The 25,337-nt window shown below is 38.6% G+C and overlaps 8 protein-coding genes across 8 annotated transcripts; all 8 read right to left on the bottom strand.

Annotated features, from left to right (window-relative positions):
* Positions 1-185: 185 nt before the first annotated feature.
* LSM04_005288 (HECT domain) lies at positions 186-5,999 on the bottom strand (the record flags this gene model as incomplete). The annotated part of the gene is made up of 2 exons (XM_067333926.1): positions 186-4,249; positions 4,451-5,999. The coding sequence occupies 2 exons, from the start codon at positions 5,997-5,999 to the stop codon at positions 186-188; spliced, it is 5,613 nt and encodes a 1,870-aa protein (XP_067186364.1).
* Positions 6,000-6,668: 669 nt separating this feature from the next.
* Positions 6,669-7,892, bottom strand: LSM04_007478 (AAA ATPase; the record flags this gene model as incomplete). Its single annotated transcript, XM_067333930.1, has 1 exon — positions 6,669-7,892. One exon carries the CDS (start codon positions 7,890-7,892, stop codon positions 6,669-6,671), a length of 1,224 nt encoding a protein of 407 aa, XP_067186444.1.
* Positions 7,893-8,639: 747 nt separating this feature from the next.
* LSM04_008732 (uncharacterized protein) lies at positions 8,640-9,731 on the bottom strand (the record flags this gene model as incomplete). Its single annotated transcript, XM_067333931.1, has 1 exon — positions 8,640-9,731. The coding sequence occupies one exon, from the start codon at positions 9,729-9,731 to the stop codon at positions 8,640-8,642; it is 1,092 nt and encodes a 363-aa protein (XP_067186480.1).
* A 331-nt stretch (positions 9,732-10,062) lies between these two features.
* Positions 10,063-11,067, bottom strand: LSM04_004546 (uncharacterized protein; the record flags this gene model as incomplete). Its single annotated transcript, XM_067333932.1, has 1 exon — positions 10,063-11,067. The coding sequence occupies one exon, from the start codon at positions 11,065-11,067 to the stop codon at positions 10,063-10,065; it is 1,005 nt and encodes a 334-aa protein (XP_067186339.1).
* A 1,591-nt stretch (positions 11,068-12,658) lies between these two features.
* Positions 12,659-16,306, bottom strand: LSM04_002511 (C2 domain; the record flags this gene model as incomplete). Its single annotated transcript, XM_067333933.1, has 1 exon — positions 12,659-16,306. The coding sequence occupies one exon, from the start codon at positions 16,304-16,306 to the stop codon at positions 12,659-12,661; it is 3,648 nt and encodes a 1,215-aa protein (XP_067186258.1).
* Positions 16,307-17,624: 1,318 nt separating this feature from the next.
* On the bottom strand, positions 17,625-23,138 carry LSM04_009637 (C2 domain; the record flags this gene model as incomplete). Its single annotated transcript, XM_067333934.1, has 1 exon — positions 17,625-23,138. The coding sequence occupies one exon, from the start codon at positions 23,136-23,138 to the stop codon at positions 17,625-17,627; it is 5,514 nt and encodes a 1,837-aa protein (XP_067186515.1).
* A 463-nt stretch (positions 23,139-23,601) lies between these two features.
* LSM04_002881 (uncharacterized protein) lies at positions 23,602-23,877 on the bottom strand (the record flags this gene model as incomplete). The annotated part of the gene is made up of 1 exon (XM_067333935.1): positions 23,602-23,877. One exon carries the CDS (start codon positions 23,875-23,877, stop codon positions 23,602-23,604), a length of 276 nt encoding a protein of 91 aa, XP_067186273.1.
* Positions 23,878-24,045: 168 nt separating this feature from the next.
* On the bottom strand, positions 24,046-24,943 carry LSM04_004596 (SET domain; the record flags this gene model as incomplete). Its single annotated transcript, XM_067333936.1, has 2 exons — positions 24,046-24,377; positions 24,481-24,943. The coding sequence occupies 2 exons, from the start codon at positions 24,941-24,943 to the stop codon at positions 24,046-24,048; spliced, it is 795 nt and encodes a 264-aa protein (XP_067186342.1).
* Between the last annotated feature and the right edge of the window lie 394 nt (positions 24,944-25,337).

Below are 25,337 nucleotides of genomic sequence, written 5' to 3' on the forward strand. Positions count from 1 at the left end.
GTATATATATATATACATGGATACTTCTCACTCAAAAAATGAAAATATTCACTTATTCCTAACCACAACTTTTTTCTTTTCTCGCCTTTAACTTCCGCTTTTCTTCACCTAGTCAACCCCCTCTTCCTCTTCATTATTTCTTTACTGCTGCTTTCTGAAGGCCAAAAGAGCAAACCTGTTACTTCTCAGGTCAACAAGAAGCACTCCTGTCCTTCCAACACCGCCTTCCGTAGTTTTTCCTCTAATATATCCTTTGAACTGTAGCTTGGCAGCTTGAGATAGTGAACGCATGTATTTACCGTTGGCAGAGATTGGTCCATCATTATTTGATGTTGCCGCTTCATCTGCACCGTATCCCCCTCCTCCAGTCGCATCAGTGATGTACTCTCCCCATACCATTCCTCCCCTAATCCCACCGCCCGACGCACGACGGTGATGGGGGGTTGTAGTCCCCCCAGTGGTATGCGTGTGGAACCGGTGACAAAGCGCAGAAAAGCCCGCTGCATCTTTGCGTCCCATGCCCCAACGACATCCTGCAGGGCTTGAAAGACGGGAGATCGGCTGTCGTAGCCGTGGGCGGGGGTAAGGTCGCGGGCAAGGTCCCCCGGCTGCGGCCAGACGAGTCCGTCCGGCCCGGCGATCAGCAGCTGCAGCTCCGCGGCGGTGAAGAGGCGGAGGTGGTGGGGGACGACGGCGTAGCGCAGGCCTTGCAGAAAGTGCCGCAGCGGGCCGATCAGCCGCTGCACGCAGAAATGCCGCCGCACCTCGCGGGCGTACGCCGCCACGTTGGCCGCCACGACAGGCGTGTGGACGCCGCCGCGGCACAACTCGACGCCGCTGCCCGGCACCTCAAAGAAAAGACCGGAGGCCGCCAACTCCACCGGGGGGAGGGACGCCAGTGAGTGGAGCTGCCGGTCGAGCTGCGGGTCAATCTCGGCGAGTCGGTTCTCGTCCAGCTGGCCGAGGATGCCGCGGATAAAGCAGGGGTGGAGGGGGAGATCCACCACCCGCCCCTCCATTAATACACGACCCACCAGCAATCCAAGAAGCTCAAAATAGGATAAAGACATCATCGTCTGAGAGGCAGCAGGGAAAAGAGGAAGTTGTACACGACGAGCCGTATCACCAGAGGAATCTATGTACTCCTCCATTTGCCACATTTGAAGACCCTCTTCTTGTAGTTTGGCAGATAATAAATTATAAAATTCTATAGCAGGACCAGCACCAACACCATTTTCATTCTCAAATTCTACACTTAACGGTAAAGGACACATGGCATAACCACGCAATACCTTTGCCCCATTTTCCAGAATATCATCACGTCGTACAATTACCTTTTTTGTACCACCCATGTTTATATCAGGTGTAACCCATTCTAATCCATGTAGTGGAATTACACAACCTCTTCTTTGTACAGCCTCTTTTAATAGAATAAGTGCAGGAGTTGGAACACGACGTACTGAAAGCAATAAATGTAGTAACGTTCGCCTAATATTAAAGCTAAAAACTTGAGGATAGGACCAAAGAATATATCCTGCCAAGTGTTGATCTGTTTGACCGTTCAAGCATGTCCAAAGAACGGGAAAGCCAAGCGGTGGTAACATGAAGGCACTTAGATGGTTATAAAATCCATGAATAAGAGCACTACAAAGACGTCCTTCTTCATGAGGGAGTTTAATGTCTGCAATATGTAAAATACGCCAAATTTCATTAAGAAGTTGTGCTGCAGCTCTCAAAGAATACTGAATTCCTGTAAATTTAAAAAGGCGACCAAAGATATCTTTGGGATAACAATATGTATGTTCCCATATTCCCCCTTCTTGTTCTTGTTTTTCCTTTTTTTTATCCGTTTTTTCTTCCTCGTTTCCATCCCACATAAGAGGCTCTTTTACTACGACATACTTAATACTATGCATACTAGAACATAACGTCAATATACGTTGCATTGCCTGGGATGATTCTTCTCCACAACTTACATCAACTTCTTCTATAGCCGCAAGCTCAGCTGATAATGCCGGAGAAGAATGACAGCACAATTCCAATATAGAAGTTGATAAATCTGTAACAGGTTCGCCATTACACAAAAATATGATATTATCCACTGTTACGGCACAAGATGAATTGTTATTCACTTGGTCTAATATTACCTTATCACTTGTTGCGTTTGATCCTTGAGTAAAATATGATGTTTGTCCAGGTGCAGGAACTGTAGTTGATACTACAGTAAGAATACGTTCACATTCTGAATCTTCTACCTGTAAAGAAAACGGTACAAGTCTCAAAGGGGAATTTATCTGTTCTGAAGTTTCCATAACTACTGCTGCCATTCTAGAAATAGAAGGAAATGAAGGGCTAATTTCATCCTCAGTTTCTCTAACTTCAAGTTCAGAAATAATTAATCGACCCATATTATAAAAGCCTTCCAAATCATTGTCTTCTGAACTTAAAAGTCTTCGTCTTAATAAATTTTGTGAATGCTGTTTATCAGATCCGGCAGCATATTGTTGTTGTAGCTGAAAAAGAATGTATTTGGCAATATAATTTAAAGGTGTAGTAGGAAGAACACTAAAAATGTTTTGTTCCACTTCACAACTTAATATGGTATATTTCCTCCCAGAAATGAATAAATTCCGTGAGGAAGGTAGTAAAGGTTTTCCTTTATGAACCTCCATATTTATCTGTTCTAACTTTATATTGAGAGGAGTCCACATACGACCTGACACAGTCATCATAACTTTACTACGACGAAATCGACGAGAAAATCTTGAAGGTTGTCTTTCAATCTCAGAAGCTAATTCAAGATTAACAAGACCAGTGCGCTCATTAATTACACATTCGAGAGCTTCCCTTACACTTATAAAGGCCTCTTTAGATTTTGCATCCAACATATTATTAGATATAGAACTATTATGAAGAGTTTCAGCTAAATTAGCTATAAACTCTGTATTTCCATATACAAAAGAAGAAAGATCTTTTCCATTTTCTTTCATATAATCAGAAATAGCAAGTATTTTCTGTATACCTGATGAATAATCCACATAGGTATCAGCACGAGCATTAATATCATCTATGATAGATTGACTAATACAAGTAGATGTACTCTGTATCGATTTTCCTTCCAGAGGGTTTGAAGAAGCACTTCTTGAACCCATAGGACCTAAAGATGCTGATAAAACTTCTCCAGAAAGATTTAATGTATTTCGAAGTCTTTTTTCAATTTCTTCTCTTAGGAGTATATAAACTTGTTCAGACATTCTAAAATGTACCGCTTCTACTACTTCTGTTGTACTATGAAAAGGACAGGGAACTACTCCTGTACTACCATATAATGCAGCACGAAGTGTTGATTGATGTCGACTAACTGGTCCAATAAGTGCTTCAAGTCTTTGAGATACAAGAAGTTGTTGAGCATCTGTAAATATTTTTACTTTACCCTGAAGTAGGTGATAAAGAAGTAAATATGTACTAAATGCATTCATTTGAGTTTCACAGGTTAAACTCATAGCTGGTACTCGAGAATTTATTTTTAATCCTAAAGATACCAATCCACGCAAAAAAAGATTATCGCATTTATATTCTCTAAAAGGATATACACTTGTTGTCAATGACGTAAGTGAACTACTTGTAGTAGCGAGGTATGAAAGTACAGTTCCAAGCTGAGGGGTTAATGCTACAAGTTTATCATAAATTTCTCGTTGAGATTCATTATGAAAATTTTTATGGCCAACTCGAAGGTATTCAGCTATAAGGTCTACACTTCGTAGAATTAAAATAGAAGAATGTCGTGCAATAATGGGACTCACACTTCTTTTTATTACTGTCACTAGAGCTGGCAAACACCATGATAACAATACTTGAATCATTGTTCCTTGTAGAAATTGAGAACGAGTATATGATCCACGTAAAGATTCTTCTCGGATATCACGAAGTGCCTCACGACTAAAAGCCTCATAACCTTTTCGATCATTCAAAGATTGTAATTTCTTTTCACGGGATTTATTTTTTCGTTTATTACACCATCGAATATACATTTTATCACAACAACAGGAACCTCCTTCCACTAAACGTTCTCCATCCATTGCATATGCATAATTTAAACTATTCACTGCACCTAATGGAACCGTATTAATGGATATACGTCTATTTCGTGAAAAATATTCCTCATTATTATCCATTTCATTTCCTACTGAAACTCCTCCTACTCCTCCCATTACTCCTGCTGCTGCTGCCGTTGTTGTTGGTGTAATTCCTGAATTTACATTACCATCCATGAGTCTATTATTATTATTATTATTATTACTATTATTATTATTATTATTATTATTATTAATATTATTATTATTATTATTATTATTATTATTATTATTATTATTATTATTATTATTATTATTATTATTATTATTATTATTATTATTATTATTATTATTATTATTATTATTATTATTATTACTATTATTATTATTATTACTTCTCCACTTGGAATGACCTCTAAAGGAAGCAGTTCGTTGTTTATCCAGTGCATATGCGGAGGAAGTAAATGGAAAAGTGTTATCTGTACACGTACATCGCATAACCCGTCGGTGCACATAACCAACAAGAATAGGATGACGATAAATAGTATGAGGATAAGAAACATATTCATTACTCATATACTGCATATTCTCAAAATCAACCTTAATTGTACGTGAGGAAAGATGTAATTCATATGGTACAAAAGATAAAAGTTTTTGTTGCCTTTCATATTCACGTTCTAATTGTTTACTAAGGCTTTCGCTACAATCACTCCTATTATGAAAATCATCTTCCCATTCCCATACATAATGAGGAACCGTAATATAGTAATCACTATCACGAGCTCCTAACGCTGAAGGAATAAATACTAATAAAAATTCAAGAAAAGGAATAACTTGTTGCTCCTCAGCAATACAAGGAATAGCACTAACATCATTTCCCAAAAGAGCTTCAGCAAGACCTACACCATTGTGTGGAAGTCGTTTCATCCTATATTCCAAGACTGTAGTAAGGATACCACAAATTGTTTGTACTACATTGTACTTTAGAAATAGTTTAATCCCCAAAGAAGTATCCGTAAGAAAAAGGGTAAGTAAGGGTGAGGAAACAGCATCACGAAAAACTACACCTTGTGAACCTAAAGATGATGTCCGTTTCAAAACAATAACAAGCGTTGAAACAGCTTTTTCTACAAGATTCATGTGTTTACGAATAATATCTTTTGAACGCAATAATCGATCGAATACAAACGCAACACACTCTATCAAACGCAAAAGATATAATTCATTTTCCTTCGGTAATCGCTCCATAGAATCTACTCCTCCCACTCCTACCCCATCCTTTAAAAGTTCATAAACTTTATTACGAAACCTTGTGAAAAGCATATTGCATGGTTTAGCTAAATATGTATTCCATTCCTCTTTTTTCGCGGAAGCAAGTAAATGAGAGAAGCACTTCAAACTACTCATACGTAAATGGTGTGAATTTAAATTAGTCTCAACAACAGTAAGTATCGCAAAAGCATGTTCACGTATCATTTGACTATGTGCATCCAGGGCAACGTGACTAATACACTTCAGTAATTCCTCTAAAAGTGATTCATTTCCATCAGGTTTTGCCTCCTGCACAAGACGTAGTAGTGGTTGTATACCTTTTGCCGATGCGATAGCCAAACCCCCACGCGGTACGAGATCAGCCAAAAGTGCAAGTGCTTGAACAGTGAGAGTTCGCAGTCTCCCATCATCTACGGTGGAAGTAGTTGTGAGTGTTAAGACTAATACAGCTGCATAGCGATCTACATTGAGTCGCCGAATAAAAATTTCATCCCCAAAGCAGAGAGAAGAACAGATAGCCTCAAGGGCATCAATTAGACGTTGATATGATGTCTCATTCTTGCTTAGACGGTAGGTTTGTAGAGCAGTTTTCAATTCCTTTGCAGATACTTCTTCATGTGTTGACGTCGCAGTTTCATTACCTGCCAATGGCATTTTATACAACTACTTTTGATTTTTTTCGCTGTTTTTTGCTTTTTGGTTTCCTCCCTTTATCTCTCTCCCTCGTTTTTTCTTTCTGTTGTTGTTGATTTTTTTTTTCTTCCACCTTTTGCCTTCTTTTTTTTCTTTCTGATTCTTCTTTTGATCGGGAAAGTAAGATCGCTTGCACCTCTTTTGATATAAAACTCCGCGTTGTAGTCTTTCTTTTTTTTGTGTGTGTGCGTTTGTCCCTCACGCTGTGTGTGACTGTGAGTGTGTGTATTTGCAAATATAAAAATATGAGGGTACAATTAAGTTTTAATCCGTTATCGTTTCACGTATACCCTGAATATAACCAAATATATATATATATATATATATAACGTAAGAGGTGGGGTTTCAAGTATTATTCGTCGTAATAACGGAGAGATAGAGATAGAGAGAGAGAGAGACGGAGAAAGAGGGAACAAAGATAATAATAAAAAAATAGGGAAGATAAGGTGAATGCAATAGACACAATCCTTTCCTTCACTCCATTCATATATATATATATATATATATATATATATATATATATATATATATACTCAAACTCATAAACACCTTCACACATATTTTTTTTCTTTTTCTGTTGCTTTCAGCTCTTGTTTTTTTTTTTCTGGTTTCCTCTTTTCTTTTTTTCTCTCATTTCCACATCTTCTTCAATGAGACACTCTTGTCTTGATCCTTATGCATAACCTTTGCGACCGCAAGCTCAAAGTCTTCTTGTGTAATGTGTACTCGGCGTTCTCGCAGAGCAAACATTCCCGCCTCTGTACAAACCGCTTTAATTTCAGCACCAGAGCAGTGATTCGTCTTCTCTGCAATACTCTTTAGGTTAATACCACGCGTAAGATTCATTTTTCGTGAATGAATTTTAAGAATTTCAAACCGAGCCGCCTCATCAGGTGCGGGAAACTCAATTTTTCGGTCAATTCGACCAGGACGTAATAACGCCTCATCCAAAATATCCATACGATTGGTTGCCATAATAACTTTGATAGATTGTGTAGATTCAAAACCATCCAGTTGATTGAGTAACTCTAGCATCGTACGCTGCACTTCACTATCCCCGCTGCGCCCCTTATTTTCCAATCGCGTAGACCCAATAGAGTCAATCTCATCCATAAAAATAATAGATGGACTGTGTTCACGAGCCATCACGAAGAGTTCTCGCACTAATCGTGCGCCCTCACCAATGTACTTCTGCACCAACTCCGCCCCACTGACTCGAATAAACGTACAGTCTGTGTGATGGGCAACAGCCCTGGCGAGAAGTGTCTTCCCTGTGCCCGGCGGACCATAAAGAAGTACACCTTTTGGCTGCGCAATACCGAGTGCCTCAAAGAGTTCCGGGTGTTTCACCGGCAGTTCAATCACCTCCTTAATCTCTTTAACCTGCCGTGAGAGTCCACCAATCTCATCATAGGTAGAGTCGCTACCCGCCTTCTCCACCTTCATCAGAGACACCAGTGGATCAATTTTAGTGGGAAGGATGTAGTGAATGGCGTAGGTGGAGTTGCGGAGTGCCACACGAGTATTACGGGAGAGATCAGAAATGTTAATGGTTTTGTCTACATCCACTATCATCTTTCCTTGACCAGAACTGAGGTTTACGAGTACTTTTCCCTTTTCCATTATCTCAACAACGTCTGCAACGACGGATCCACTTTCAAGCAACATTTGCACCTCCTCTTTAAGGTGACGTACACGTCTGTTGAGTTCATTCCTCTGAGCCTCCAGACGCAAGTAATTATCATGCAATCGTTTCTCTTGAGAACGTAATTCATGAATTTTCTGAAGAAAGTACGTACTGACGGGATTATTTGTGCTACTGGTGGCTGATATAGCTGCCGTTGTTGCTGCCATTATTGTTTTCTTCCTCTTCTATTGATGATGTCGTGACGATCAGTGTGTTTGTGTGTATATATATAGATATAGATATAATTAAATGGCGTTTACCTCTTTCTTTTGTTATTGTAGTGGTGGTGGTAACTCAGGTTAGTCATTCAAAAATAAAATAAAACAGAAAGAAAAAGAAAAAAGAAAAGAACCAATATATATGAAAATAGAGATACTTATACTTCAGAAGGGGAAAAAGAAGATACACACATTGGTCCAAAGTACTCTATCAGGGGAAATAGAGAAAGTAATAACTTATCATTTTCCGTACACACATTTATATACATGCATCTGCTCGTATATAGTTATACGTAAATGTCTCCATAATATGTATATGTATATATAATATGTAAATCTTCACTCATGCTCACGCTCACGTATTATGCATCTTATAGCGATAATCGTGAGGAGGAGACATAATGAGAGAAGGAGGTACAAGAACGAAAGAGTGCGTCTAATGTCAAAAGAACAAAAAAAAAAACACGCTTAAGGTGTACAGTGAAGATAAGAACAAAGGGGGGAAAAAAAATGTATCTTAATACACAAGTGAACACGTAAATTTCCTTCGATTCTATTTCTAGTGAATAAAATTCCTTTTCCATCCAAGTGTAAAAAAGGAGTGTGATGGTACATTTTATTTCGCTTTTTTTTTTCTTTTTCAAGTATGACGGAGAGCGGTACTAGCTCACCAATGCGTTTAAACTTTCCCTCATTTTAATTTTTCATCAAACAAATGTCATCGATCATCTTACAGCCATTATTGTTGTCCCTGTGACAACTACTACTTTTTGCCCTACCACCACCATCAACACGTCTACATTTGCGATTGACTTCATTTGTTGGTGAATATCTTGGAGAAATTGCACTGGAATCACAATTAGCATCCAATTCTTCGAGAAAACGTTTGCCTCGTCGAGACTGCTGTTGTTGTTGCACATTATCGACAGGGCGAGAAATCTTCCGTTTACCTTCTCTTTCTTTTACCATACTATTTGAATCATCAAAGGCTCCAGAAAAGACTAATCGCTTCTGAGTTGGAGATGCTGCAACAATTAAACGTGACATATGATTAGCAAGATCTACGGACTCATCAACCTCTTCAAGTGGTGTAATATGAGAAAGAATAGAAGACTCGCATGGCAAGGAAATACTGTTATTATTATTATTATTATTATTATTATTATTATTATTATTTCCATGCAAGGCATCAACAAAATGTTGACACATCATCTTTGCATTGGGGACACAAGACTCATCCATTTCATTACAGAAGTAACTTAGAGCACGGCTCTTCTTAGGTGCACCTGGATCACTAAGCTGTACCCTCGTCATTACAGCTGTCTGTGTTCGACAACTCATTGTACTTCGTTGACTACATTCACTTTCCTCCGGCAAACAATGTTGACTGTTCGGTGGGAGACATTGACTTAATTCCTGATATTCCTCCATCCCACTCTTCTCCACATATTCCGCATCCCCTGGAAAGAATGGAGTATGTTGTACAAAAACTCCATCCTCTTCATTAGTGATGGCAGAAACAGGGAAAGAAAGCGGGCGTGCTAATGGAAAGGATGCACCACCATAATCTCGATTCCCACCACAACGCCTCTTATTACCATTACCCATTCTATTCTTATTGCCACTACGGCTGTTGTCCGCATAGACGTTTCGCTCATCCTCTACACCGATATTTTGTTCCCACGGAGAGGGACAGTAAGATTGTAGAGTGAACGGTACGTGGCTGTGACTCACGCCTCTCGCTGGTGAGGCAAAAGGTACACATTCCCGCAAGGGTCCATCCCACATCTCGTGGGAAATACGGGACAGCAATACTCTATCTAATTAACTAGTGCTCTAGGCACAACTGTATTTAAAAAGAAAATCAGTAATAATGGTAATAATAGGGTATCAGCAAAATAAGAGTGGGAGAAGAGAGGGAAAGAAAGCAATAAAAGGCATGAAAAGAAAAAGCGAAACAAAAAGGCATTATCAACCTATATGTTTTACCATAGAAGAAGAAAAAAATAATAGAAAAGAAAAAAACAGATAAGGCAACAAGAGACCAATTCTCAGCAAAAGTCATATATATATATATATATATATGTAAAAACATGATAAAAAAAAGTGAACATGATTTCTACACAACGAGTTTTGGGGGTTCTGTATCAAATAACAAAACCCGGTCAATTCCTTGAAGTGGTTGAAAAGAAATAACCTCTTTTTCTTCTTTGCTTTTTTGCTTTCCGCCTCGTACGCCAGATTGGGAACGTTTTGAGTCAAGAGAGTCTTTCCTTTCCTTAGCTGAATGAGATTCACGTGTTTCAGGAGCACCATTTTTTTGAGAGGTAGATGTTAATAAGCTTCTTTTTCTTTCAGAGTTACCAACACTACGAGCACTGTTTGCAGTGTGTTGTCTAGAAAGTCCAGTAGCTAAAGATGTACGTCCTGTACTACCCACTCTTCTAATAGCAGGTATACTATTTGTACGCGCAAATGGGGTGCCAGCTCTAGAAGGTGTTGAACACCACTTTGGTCTCTTTCGTTCCACAGATGCATCCTTTGAAGGAGGTAGTGGTGGTTGATACTTGTACCGTTCAGGAATCTCCTGTGCACATCGTGGGACATGATTATAAGGTACAACAGCATTTTCCAAGTTTTCCACAATTTGTGAAACACATGCGTATTGGGAAATATTACGCGAGTAAGACGTTGATACTACCCTATATGTTCTTCTAGCGGTACCAAGTGGTGTGTATTCTCTCGTCTGTTTATTGGTGCCGCCTTCACGTGAAACCACACGTGGGGATGTGAGCAATGATGAAATCGGCGTCGGGGAGTCCACCCGCTTTCCTCCCGTCAAGGCAGCAGAAATATTTCTCCGCGGAGTGATGGGACTCTCGCGTCCCCGGCTGTCGCCCCGCACATCACACGACTGTCCGCGGGTGACGGAGAAGGAACTTCGACCCTCCGGCTGCTGGCGCAGGACTGAGCGGCTGTATTGGGCCTCCAGCGGTGTAATTTTTTCATCAATTAAGTCCTTCACGACGGAGCGGACGTGGCTGTAGCGACGTGCAGAGGCGGTGCGACTCGCAGGGCCGACAGATGCACCTGAAGTTGTCCGCTGAGTGCGGCTTCGCTCCATAATTTCCACAGTAACTAATATGCTTTGAGTTATATATATATATATAGAGAGAGAGAGAGAGAAAGAAAGAAAGAAAGAAAAAGAAAGAAATAGATGGAGCAAGGGATATATATATATATATGTACATTCATCTGGAAAGGGATATTGAGACAACTGAGAGTGGTAGAGGGGAATGAATGAGTGAGGTGAGCATATTTTGGAACAGCGAAGAACGAGGAAGAAAAATAAAAGAAATAAAAAGGGAAATGAAAAAAAATATATATATGGTCATACATGCACAAGTCATGCATTCAAAAAAGATGGAATGTCCACAGAAAAGATAATTGGAGTCAATTGTTGTTCCATCATAAGAGAGGGAAAAAGAAAACGAGAAAAATGAAGAAATGCATGGATGAAAGAAGTGAAAAAGAATAGAAAAAATATAGTAGAAAGATTAAGTGTCTGAACGTCAAAACTAAATTGACGTTTACCGCAGCACCTTATCGATCTAAATAATTTCCCTTTCCCTTCAATTCTTTAAAAAAGGTACTAACACTCAAACAAACTAATAGAGTGGTAACGTGAATGAAATGTCTAGAGTAGCAAGAGTAATATCAAGAACTCAAGAGTAATAAAAATGAAAACAACCTATGCGTACAGCTTAAGAAACAGTACAGTACCAACAACATACAAGGAATACAAGAAAAAAGAAAAAAACAGAAGAGTTCGATGAAATATTGAAGAAAACACTTAAAGGTTAAAAGAAAAGACAAAAACAAAAAACAGTTGACGAAAGAAAAAAAAAGAGAATATGGACTTCCCTACAATGTACAATGTGGAACGTTAGCAGAATAATATCGATTTGTCGGAAAATATTCTCCCGTACAGAAACACACTTCTCCAGAACTTTTTGCTTTTTTTCTTCCTTATTTCACGTATTATTTATATCACTATATAAATACCTTGTATATATAACGACTATGGCATGTGCATTTCCTCTGTTTCTCGCAAGAACAAAAGAAAAAAAAAACAGCAATTACAAAAAAAAAAGATCCCTTTGTTTTTCTTTTATAAAAACCAATTCATCCTCTTCCTTCACCACACTCCTCAATTCCTCCTCTCTTTGCTCGTTTCCATTCCCCATACGTGTCAGAAAAGAAATATTTATCTAAATATCAATGATAACAGGCAATATCTGCACAATTTTTTTTTTTTGTTCCTCCACGTTGTCATCTTTTGTATTTCTTAGACAAACACACAGAACACACACACATACAAAGAAAAAAAAACACCTCTCATACATACGCAAATTAATCATACATATTTATACAATAGAACACAAAATAATGAAAGAAAGAAAAAAAAAAGATGCAACTACATATAAAAGAAAAAAAGATAATAATAAGAAAAAAAACAAAGATCACTCCGCCTACAGAATATTCACTATTCCCTATACACACCCTTTCATTCCTCCCTCATGTTCCCACATTCCTCGGCAACAATAATAATATACCCCCAATAACATTATATATATATATATATATATATATATATATATATATATATATATATAGATATATAGATAGATAGATAGATAGATAATCTCTTAGGATTAATCTCGGGTACTTCCTCCTTCTTTGCGTTTCCGCCGTGACTGTGATTGTGCTGTGGACGCCATCTCCGACCCTCCCTCCTCTGTGGAGCTGAAGACGGTGTTGTTGGCCACCTCCCGCTCGAGTCGGTCCGCCTCCTCCTCCTCGGGGTCGAAGGGGAGTTTTGGCGGCGGCCCAAACGCCGTGCTCGGCTCCGGCCCGTACCGTTTAATCAAAGCCACCAGCCAATCGTAGAGGGAGAGGGGCCACTTGGCGGAGGCCACATCCCGCTCATAGAGAGTGAAGTGGAAGTCCCGCAGAGACCACGGATCATAGGCACGATAGAAGGAGGAAATACGCTTTTCATAATATCGCACGTATGAACGATGAAATCGTTTCATGGAGGCATGCGTAAATTGAAGTCGTCGTGGAATTTCCTCAAATGCAGGAGTAGTAATACGTAATGTTACCTCACCTACAATAGCATTTACATCTGTACTTATCACTCCAAAGTTTGAACGTGAAGCGGAAATAGATTTACCAGAAGTGCGTATAATAGGAACAGTAATAGCTTCCCCAAGTTGATAAGTTCGCTTCGTCAACAAGGCGCGTAAAGATAAGGCAACACGCCCTAATTCTTTCTCTTGTGAGAGAGTACTCATAATACCATGTACACTACGTCTAACTGCATTAGAAGTGGTTACACCATTTTGCTGCATAGGTTTCTCATGAAGAAGAATTTCAAGCATAGGTGCATTTGCTACGCTTTCTGTATCTTTTAAAAAACCAATATCCATACGTATTTCTGGGAAAAATTTCCGAGTATCAATTTTTCCAGCCCATTCAGTTTTCATTGATGTTCGCATTTGCTCTTCAGCAAAAATTGCACCAACAGATATAAGACCTTTATCGAAGGCATTTTTTTCTTCAGTTTGTGTCATATTTACATTATCAATATGAATATAAAATGTAAATTGTACAGGTTTAGTTGCAAACTTCCTTCTAAGTTCTTTATGAGCTTCTCTTAAAGAAGTTGATTCTGCAATAAGTGGTTGTATGTGGGCAAGTTCCTGGGGTGCATATTTTTTAACTAATGATGTTACATCCCTTGTTACTTCATCTAGAACATCTCCACCACTACCATTACGTGGATTATCGTAAATAACAACAGTTCCTTTTGCAAATCCATGAGACTGTAGTTCTACTCCTAGAACACCTATTTCTTCATTACTATTCACATCAATAATAGGTAACCAACAAACATTTGGTTCCTCTCTTACCATATTTCGAAGACTCATTTCAGCCATTCCCAATACACGTGGTGCACGAAATTTTCTATGTTCAGCTATTTTAAATTTAAGCATGGAGTGTAATGGATTCTCAAGTGAAACGGTTGCCTCATTTTTCATACCAATATCAAATAGAAGAGATCTGGCAGCATAATGATCTTTAGTACGAAGTACTGGAACATCATCCAAATAAACTTTAACATAACACGAACACATTGGTAAAAAATCTCGAATACTTAAAATACGAATTCGCATTGGTGCTGTTCCAGTTTCTGGACCATATGTATCAGTAAGTTGTTTAATAAGTCGTTCTTCTGATCCAATATTTTCACCAAGAAGATATTCAACACGATGTAATTGTGATGGATCATAACGATTAAAAAGTGCTTCTACACGTTGACGAAAACATTGTTCTTTCTTTAATGCCGGTTCTTCTATTAATCCAATTTCTAAGGATACTCCTTCAATAGAAAGTATTCCTACAGGTTTCGCATTTGCAGTTAATGCATCTTTATATACTTGTAAACTACGCTTAAATACATCACCACGTTTAACATTTTTTAGAGACATCGCAACACGCCCAATCTCAGTATCATTAGAATCTCTCTCTTCTACTATAATAAAAAGAAGTTCTTCATTCTCAGAACCGCATACAGAGATATCAAAATTGTTATTGAAGATAAAATCTTGTGCATAACGTGCAGCTGATGATCGACAAAACTCTGGACCAATTCTGGTAATTACTCCATATATCCTAGGAGTATCTTCTCTTTTGTCAAGATGAAAACGTTGAATCCCAAGTTTTATAAGACTTCGATGAGGTTCAGGTCCACATTCTCGTACCCAATTGCTCATAAATGTATCAATATCATCAATAGATGCTACAATGGGATCTAAACGATGTAAATCATCTCGAAGATATCTCCATAAATAATTTCGTACACGAATACGTTTCATTTCTTCACTTCTTTCATTTACAGGTTGATCACTACCATATGTTGGAGAATAAAGTACAATGGTAATATTACCACTGTAACATGCATCTCCTGTACCTGCTGCACAAACAATAGAATGTGTACGCTCTTTTGGAACAGCTCGTTGTAAACCATTTAAAGAAATAAGACATTCACCAATCTTATGTTTTGCAGAGTAAACAGCAAGAGAGATATTATCAGCTTTAGGATTTACTAAAGTCATTTTAAATGTCTCATTAATTTTTGCTAATCTACAATATGGTACCATTTTTGTTACCTTCTTGTGTCGACCTGCTATAACTACTACATAACAGGTTTCATATACCACAGGTGAAGCATTCCTATCCACCAAATTAGCCACAGATTTCACAGTTATTTCAAATGGAGCTGGATCACTTCCAGGTTTATGAAATTTTTTGCAAAGTGCAGAAAAAGCACCATCATAGTCATCCATACATTCACCCACATACCATTCTAAACGATGAAGTTCTTCAGGAGCGTTCATTCGAAGTAAAACACGTAGACGTTCACGAAAATCTCCCTCTGCAGTTGATGGGGGAATATTACGTAATCCAAAGGTATCTGTGTAAAGGGATATTAATACATATCCACAATCATATGCACGTTCAGAACCAGGATGACGTACAAGTGACACCCATTGACGTCTTTCTTTACCACGTACAATATTTTTTACTGAAAAAACGCATTGTCCCAGTTTTTTCCTCGTTGAACTTGTCACAGCAACTACTGTCACAGTTATTTCCTCCGTCTCAGGATGAGTTACCTCAAAGACAAACTCATCATTAAAAGGTGGATTAGCGTTATTGTGTATAATGGGAGTCTTACCACGTCCATAAGAGGTTTGTACTGTAACAAAAGTTGAGGGTGGATGTTGTGTAGCACGAGAAAGAGGCAATAAATTTCTAATACCTTCTATTCGTACTCGTACTTTCTTTTTGCGTTTACCTCCAGTTTCACTTCTTGGTACACTTAAAGGTTTTCCTCCAGGGGTAAAGTAATCCTCATCTTCTGACATAGGGTCGGGTCGTCGTGCATACCCCACAGCATATGGAGGTAATGTATCATTGTACTGAAATGGCTGAGTGCTCTGATAACCGTTATTACCACTATTATAACGCCTACTTTGACTGCGGTTGTTGTATTGTGGAGGATAATTATCCTTGTTGCTGCTGTAAACATCCTCATAAAAAGATCGGGCGTTATAAGAAGAAGGAGGAGAACCATGATGATAATGATGACGTTGTTGAGATGATCGGTTTCTTCCCGCAGTATTCCCATGTTCTGGACGCAAATGACGTGAGTTTTGTGATCTTCTTGTTGAACTGCGGTGTGACTGCGGGGGACTTCCCGAACGTGATTGAAGAAACGTATTTCGACTATTCATTTCCAAACTATGATATAAGGTAATATCAGTTAACACTTTTGCTTGTTTTTTTGTTTTTATAATTCTTTTTCTTTTTCTTTGCTTTGTTTTGAGCCTTCTTTCGCTGGAATGTATCCTTATTTATCTTCTTCCTTTTTGCCTTCTCTTCTTTCTTTCCTATTTGGACCTCACGTAGCGGGGTTTAATGTTACACGTGCTTTGATCCAAGTGGAGCAAAACAAAACAAAACAACAGACGAGGATGTATAACTGTAAACTGTTACCTTGAAATTCGTGTTTGCCACCTTTACTTTTTATTTTTTTTTTTCCTCTCCCTTTTCTTTTTTTTTTTTACACTTATTTCAAATCTTTGCGCAAAGACCCAATAACGATGATGAGTGCTGTGCTGCAGCAAATAATACAAATTCCCAGAGAAAGGCCTATGAAACCAAAGAGAGAATTACAGAGGACGGGGTTTGTTATTCTCCTTCACACACAAACACACAAGTGCAATCTCTTTCCTCTTCTTTCTTCTTCTCTCTCTCTTTATTTTTCTATTAATATTTATTTGCCCTTTTTTTCTGTTCTCCCCTCCAATTTCCTTGAGAACTCTGAACAAACTAAATGCGTACTGTAACAAGAGAAAAAAGACCCAAAAAACAGAAGAAAAAAAAGGAAGAACACAAAGAATTGAAAGGACGGAACCAAAAAAAAAAAAAACGACAAGAACACCAATAACAGAACCAATAAAACTAAAAAAGAAGAAAAAACATATACAAACTGAAGGAAAATAATATATTCAATAATATCTTCGCACAACTATGAATCAGGGGGTGGTGGAGGTGGTGTGTCGCTTACAAATGACGTGAATAAAGAGGGTAAAGATGCAACCGTAAACACACACACACACAAGGGGGTAAAAGATTTTTTCTTTCCTTTTTACAACACACAAGCTGCAAAAATGAATTAAAAAAAAACATGCATAATGCAATATTAAGAGAAATGGTCGCTCTTCATATGCAAACTTCATATAACAAATATTGAAAATCGAAAAAAAAAAAACAAAAGAAAATACAACAATAATAGAAAAAAAAAAGAAACGCTTGTTTAAGAAAAAAAGAAAAGAAGAACATCATGGCAACAATATTCGTATTGCTGTTATGATTGTTCTTTACTTTTTACAGAGAATCGTACGTGAACGCACGAAGATTGAAAATAGTTACACGAATGCGTAGAATGTCACTAATAGAAAGATAGACAGATAGACAGACACAAAAACACATACAAAACGAAAAAAAAAAACATATGAAAACTCAAGAATTATCAGATGATCTTCTTGTTTACGGTGTATGTAGTACAACATCTGATATTTCTTCCAATGGTGCTTCAGCGGGAGGTGGTAGTGGAAAATCCTCCACCTCCGGTCCCCATCGCTCAATTAATGCGTAGAGCAAATTTGGAACTTCCGTTGCCCAAGTATCTTTTGCGACGTAATTCTCATAGAATATGTGGTGAATATCCACCAAGGAGTTGGCGTCATAGTGTTTAAGCAGGGAGTATATCCTATTAAGATAGTACCGTACAAATGCCCGATTGACTCGTCTGGAGGCGTTATCAAAGAGGGGTATGGTCCTTGGATAGGATTCAAAGAGTGGTGCCCTGAGGGAGAATGTGATGGTGCCGGCGAGATCTGCCTGTACCTCCTTTCTCCGCCGCCGCACCCTCACGATGGGGACGGTGACGGTCTCTTCCAGATCGTACAGTTGCGAGGTGAGGAGGGCGCGGAGGGAGAGCCGCACCCGGCAGTCCACTGCCGCGTCCCCGCCGTCGCCCAACACCCGCAGGAGCAGCGGGCCGCCGTCGGGGGCGAAGTCGATGCGGAGCGGGCGGTCCGTCACGCCGCGGGGGACTCCGCGAGGGGCGGCGGGTGTCGTCGGTTTCCGCTCCGCCCCCCGCGAGACGTCCCCCCGAACGGCGGCCTCCACCAGGCGGTGCCCCCGCAGGGCGGCGGTGAGGGCCAAGTCGTGAATGATGCAGTACACCGTCGCCTGCACGCGGGGGGCGAGCTGCTGTCGGAGGATGCGGTGCAGCCCGCGGAGGTCGGTGTTGTGCGTGAGCATGAGATCGAGTTTGCGCAGATCCTGTGGATTGTGTTTGAGCATCAGCGAGGCAAGATCCTCCGAGACCCGCTCCAGTTCATACGGGGATGGCAATGAGGGGGGCTCAGGGGATCTACTGGGGGAAGGTGGCATGTCTACCTGTAAGCATAGATGTCCCATGGGTACACCTTTGGGGGTGAAGAGGTGAAGGTATTTCTTGCTTATACGTCCTCGTGGAAAGTGGGCAAGCATAAAATCACAATAACACAAGGGATATGATCCATGTAATTTGTTTATCGCAATTTTCATTGTAAAAACGGTTTCATTTAAATCAAGAGAAGGATCTAGAGTAAATCCTTCTCTAAGGTTTCGAATTTTTTCATCTTTTAAGATACCTGTTCGTAAAACTGCCTTGGAACCATTCATTCGGATTTTTATGTATACCTCATCTACTGGAAATTCATAAAGTCCAAGTAGTAAAACATGAACAGGGTCTCCATTTGCTAAATTTGAATAACATACTCGATTTTCTGTTATTGAAGGAACGATGAATTCACCAGGTCCTTGAGATTCTGTAAGAATATTGGGTAACATATGCATTTCCTGTGGAGGAAAACGTGCCATTTCAAGCTCTAATCGTTCATAGGCACTACTTCCATTATTATTTCGATGATTATCTGATGAAATACCAAAATCATTAGTAAAGAAGGAAACGTCAACGGCGCCATTAATTGAAGCGATTTTACTGCTTGCTTGATTTACAAGTGGAAGTTTAATTTGGGTTTCTTCACCACGAATTATACTCTTAAGAGGAAGTACCGTTCTACCAACCTCACTAATAACTGAAGAATCTTGTTTAACTAGAAAGACTATCAATTGTACTTCCTCCTTTTCTGGTAAACCTACTTTAAGGTCAAAAGACTCCATAAAAACATGCTCACCTTCTCCATAAGCGATATTTGTCTTATACTGTAGGAGTCCAACTTGAACAATACAATATGGGTATGAAGGTTCTACTGAAAGAAAATAACATCGCATAACTTTAACTCGAAGATGATAATTTCCTGGTTCTGGACCATATTTTTCTGTTAATTTCTTTATATATTCTTCTAGATTAAGTGTTGTACTAAATTTAACATCCACGGTATGTAGCTGTTCACGTATATAATAATAATAATAATCTCTCAGTCGATCATATTGAGATTCATTACTCTCAAAATGAGGTGAAACAAGGGTACCAAAATTATCACTTAAAAGTGAAACTGTGAAATAACCTACAGGTATAGCAGAAGGAAGGCCAGCATTTTTTACAATAAAATGAGTTCGTTCTTGTATTGCATTTTGGTGTAAAGCTGCTATTGATAACACACATTCTCCACATTTGTGTGTTGCACCACTACCTTCCATATGTATAACTACACGTAATGTCTTTGTTAACGGGTGTGAAATAGTTAGAATACACTCTTCCTGAAATATGAAAAAACCATTTGCCCCTTGTACAGATCTTGTACAATAGAGAGTTTTTTTACCTTCTTTAATCTTTACAAAACAAGTACCAGACACAACAAGTTTATTATTATAGTACAAGTGTTCAAGAGCTTTTATTGTTAATTTAACATTTGCTCGTATTTCCTCATCACTCTTTGCATCATACTTAGATAGAATACTTTTTACCAGTTCATTCTCTCTAAGAGAGTATTCACCAACAAACCATTCTAAGCGGTGAAGTTCTCGAGGGGCATGACTTACAAGATATTTTTGTAATGATTCTGCGAGACGACTTTCTGCATTAACAGATGGCATATAATCCAGACCAAAGTTCTCACCTAGTAGGGTAAGACAAACTGTACCTCGTTGTACTGCAACTGGACGACTTGGTGCAACTACTAATGATACATGTCGAGTTCGTGGTGTTCCTTTTTGTACATTTTTCATAGAAAGTAAACAATGTCCAAGGCATTTTTTCCCATAAGGAGTATCAGTAACAACCGTAATAGCAATATAATCTTCATTTGGATGAAACACAGGAAATATAAATTCCTCATTATATCTAGGAGATATAGTAGAAAAAGCTCTTTTTGAAAAATGTGATTTACATAGTGTAGAAAGCATTACATATGGATTTGGTGGAATTTGTTTGGCATCATCAAGGTTATCACAATATAATAAACGTACATGTAACCATTTGCCACCTCTTCCTAGAGGTTTTAACGGACGTTTTGTTAACACCGTAGACTCTGAACCAACAAAAGAAGGAGATGGAGTTAAAGATCTTGAAGAACTTCCAGCTTTAGAAAAGAAACAAAATTCATTAACAGAGTGAATACTGGCATTCATAAGATTTAATGGTTCATGTGATAATAAATCTCGTTCACTTGTACGTATAGAACTAGCATCACTTGAAGCTATAGAAGTATTACGTGAAAAACGTCCTGGTAATTGAAACTGGGCCGTTACCCGTGCGAGTTTATTACGTAATCCACTAATACGAGATCGTCGAGTCATGCTTATTCGTCGTGCGTGTCCTCCTTCCATTATAAGTGATACAACATGCGCATTTTGTCGTAATGTGTCATCGGAGTTATGATACGTCCGTGCTTCATCACGTAGATTAAGATCTTTTAATACGTACCGAACACCAATAATACCTTGACTAGAATTATCTGGTTTAACAAGTGGAATCCATTCATGATGTTGAACTTCCAATTCCTTATTCCCTAGTGGAATGACCACACGACCTACTTCCTTATCTGCACCTAGATCATACATATCCATTACCACAAGTGTTAAATGAGCTTCATTTAGTCGATCTATTTGAAATTCAAAGAAATCAAAAAAATCAGGTTCTGTGGAGTCTTTCACTACATGCGTTTCATACCGTTCAATACCCATTTTTGCCGCAACATAGGCATTCATACTAAACCCAAAACGCGTACGAAGCTGACGGCATCCTAATACGGTTAAATATACGGCATATGTTTTATCTTCTTCTCCATATTCACGTGAAACATCTCTTAGAAATCCTTCAATATCAAAAAGTGTATCTACGGCAGTATTAACAAGGTGTAACTTCTCTGGTACACGTCTATACACATATCGTCGTAAACGTCCAGCGTACAAATGTAATGCCGTCTCATCTACAGCATAAGGTTGTCCAAGTTGTTCACTAAAAAGTGATATACCAATCATTCCACTAAGATAAGCATCAGGTGTGCCAGCAGCACCAACCAAATAAAGCATACGATTATTATGTACACCCCGTTGTATCTTTAAACATGTAACATCTACACGTCCGTAAACTATGTCTTCACGATTAGCTCGAATTACCTGAAATTTAATCATATCCGTTTCTCGAGCAACATCAAAAACAAACGTATCACCAAATAATGTTCGAGAATTTGCAAAAACTTTCTTTGGTTGTGTTCGTACTACTTGATCACCCATAGTTATGATAACAATTACTTCTTTATCATTAAGATCTGTAACTGGATCAAGTTGTATTGAATGTAATTCTTGAACACATACCCATAACTCTATGGTACCTGGTTCTCTGCCATAATGATATTCTAATTCAGTCATGAACTCTGACAAATTATCTAGACGAGATTGAATAAGAAGATCTACCTGTTGAATTCGTCTAGGGTCATACCTATAAAAAAAACGAGTCAAACGTTCATAATATCCGTCAATATGTTCTGCTACTTTCATCGGAATTAAACCAAAATTAATTGGTTTCATAGTTAAATAAACCATTCCTGTTAAAACTGGTATAATTTCATTTGTTTGAGAAAAAATAAATACTGGTCTAGCAGAAGCATGATCTCGTATAAGAGTAGAAACTCGAACTTGAGAACGACCAACTTCCTTTTCTTTTGATGCAAGTGGAAAATAATAAACCATTACATCTAAAACAGAAGAAGATGGATCTACAATATCTATTTCAACTAATCCAGCTGGTTTTCCCCAAACAGGGTTAACAGTAAAAGGTCGCACTGGTGTTATAAACTCCTGACTAGAACTACGAATAACTACAACTACACTTGATGGAAGATACATTGCTGGTCGCGTAAGATTTGCGCAACCTTCCACAATAAGACTAAGTTTGTAATTTGGAGGCTCCTGACATTTGTACATCTTGCAAAGACTCAACATTAAATCATCAAAGGATGCATATGTATCTCTTGATATTTGAGACGCTAAACTTGATGTTACAGGTGGTACATTCAGTAAACTTTCTACAGATTGATCGTCTCTTACAGATGCTAAAAGTAAATCCACATCACTTAAACGAGTCCTATCCCAGCAGAGAAAAAAACGTGTTAAACGATTTAAATATCTCTCCTCTAAAGTATCATTAATAGGAATTGAAGCACCTCCTTGAGCATCTGTTTGTAAGGTAATATTAACTGTTCCTGCTATACCTGAATTGTCCTTTGATGCCAGAGGAAAGTTTCGGGTTCGTTTTTTACCTTGCACTAATTTTTCAACAGAAACTCGACAAGTACCTAAAAGTTCTTCCTTCTCATTGCTCCCAGATGAGAGACAGTTAAATGCAAGCACATCAACTACAGCCAGACGATGTGTATTACCAACAGTGAATGTCTCATCAAATTCAGATGCAAAACCATCTCTTTTGGTTTTTGTACTAAATTTGTAGACCCCATCCACAACTATTCGTATGCGCAAGTTAACCGTTTCAAGTTCAGGAGAACGAAATAAGTGACATTTATTTACCGTGATAAAAAGCTTTCCCATTCCACATAAAAAAAAAGACTAATATTATATATATATATATATATATATATATATATATATATAATATATTTTTTTATCTGTGTTAGATTCCGTTACGAACCACACACTATCTCCCTCCAGAAAGTAATGATGATCAAGAGGACCACTTTCAGTGTCCCCCAATCAACCAATTAACTACCTTCAGGCACGTTGTTGCACTTGAGGATAAGAATAACACACATAAAATTTTATGCAGGCAAGAAAAAAAATAGAAAAAAAAAAAAAGAAAACCATAAATACCCTAGCTATTCCAAGAAGAAAAAAAGAAATCACAAATTAATCTTCAAAACTTATCACGGAGAATAAAAACAAAAAAAATACTAATAATAATAATAATAATAATAATTATTATTATTATTATTATTATTATTATTATTAAAGAGAATTTTACTCGTTGTGTTCCAAAATAAGGTAGATATAGAGATCAAAAGATCTGATGGTTCCCACTTCTCACATGTTCCTCCAATAGCTGTATCATTTCCATTTCTGACATCAATGTTGTCTGTAACAATTTTCTACGCACTTGATCAGAGTCTTGATTAAAATACGACTCAGAAGCTTTTAACCGCAGACGTGCCGCCTCCGCACGCATTGAAAGAACTCTCAAAATTAATTCCGCAACCTGTTTCGTCCGATCCACCTGCCAATCACGATTTATAGAATGAACAAGGCTTTCAAATTTAGCAGATTCTACCGTCATAAGGTAAAAGACATTAAACAGAGTTCAAATCTCTTTTATAGTAGTCCCCGATAACGTAGCTTTACTATCATAATCATCATTATCACCATTAGATTTATCATCAACTTTAGTATTAGATGTTTCTAGACGAGAAATGTAAAAACCTTCATCATAAAGAAGCCCAAGACGTTAAAGCCACTCCACACGCCGTTGAATTGTGGCTGAATTCATTATAAGCGAAAAACTAGAAGAAGAAGAAGTCTTCTCAGATGCAAGAGTTGCTGTCATTTCAGCAATGACATCTACAGAAAAGCGCAACATATCCTCTTTTAGTATAGGAGCTGTGACGAACTGAAATTCAATGGTAAATCCTGGTGCATCAATTCTTCCATATGAGCAAAATACTTGTTCTCCTCGACGAAGATCACGTGTGGTGATGACACAAAAATTCATAGCATGTTTCCTACCACCTCCACGAATTTCAAATTTTGCATTTCCTGTAGAAGAGTGATTAATGATATCTAGATCAGGTAGTAGTTAAGGACCTTCACGACCTTCAATTTGTTCGCGGTGAAAGTTAAGTGAGAAAACCTGTGCCATACACTCACAAAAGAGAGAGTGTACTGTGTTCCTCTGGCCAGTACTCTGGATACTTACGCATAATTTTCTGTGCAGCTTCCCAACGCTCTAACACTTTCATATCACGCAGTTGCTGCGACATGCCGGTCCACCCTAATGAAACTCCTATGGTTGTCGAAGTATCAGAAACATTTGAAGCGAATCCAAACATTTTTGCGGCTTCTGTGTTCTCCATTGTTGTGGCTGCTTCATAGAAAAAGTGATCTGGCATACGTGGACACGCCTTCATCCACGGCATCCACGGTGACGTTGGCCGCACCGCCTCTGCCATAAGTCGCAGCACCACGTGGAGGACATTATCGGTTATGTGTGCCTCCTCCAATGCCTTTGTGCACGGCGCCTCTGTGCTCCCCGGGCGAGTGTAGGGCGAAATGCAACTGGCGAGTGGACACCCAACGACGACGGTGCCGGCGGGGTGTTGTGTGCGGGCAAAAACGCCGAGGCCCATCGTCCGCGTGGGGACGAGAAAGGCGACATCGGGGTGGAGGAACACCCCGCCGCTTCGACCACGCGTGAAAGGCAGACGGCGACTGATCGGCCCCAAAGCACACAGAAATGAGCAGAGAACGCAACGGAAGGAAAGGGAAAGTGAAAGTGAGAGTCAAAGAGGAAGGATAGGGGAATAAATAGGGAAGGGAAGAATTGGGTACTTGTAATTAGAGGAATGGAAAGAGAAAGAAATAAAATATATTAAAACAATAACAATAAGAAGAAAAAGAGACGTCTCTGAAAAAGTGGAATCTTTAATAGATATATATATATATATATATATATATATATATATATATATATATATATATATTCGTATTTTGTTGTTCTTTGAAATATCCAAGAGGGTATAT

The sequence above is a fragment of the Trypanosoma melophagium genome, assembly GCF_022059095.1.
Source record: "Trypanosoma melophagium isolate St. Kilda chromosome Unknown ctg7segment1, whole genome shotgun sequence".
In the NCBI taxonomy this organism is placed as follows: Eukaryota; Euglenozoa; class Kinetoplastea; order Trypanosomatida; family Trypanosomatidae; genus Trypanosoma; species Trypanosoma melophagium.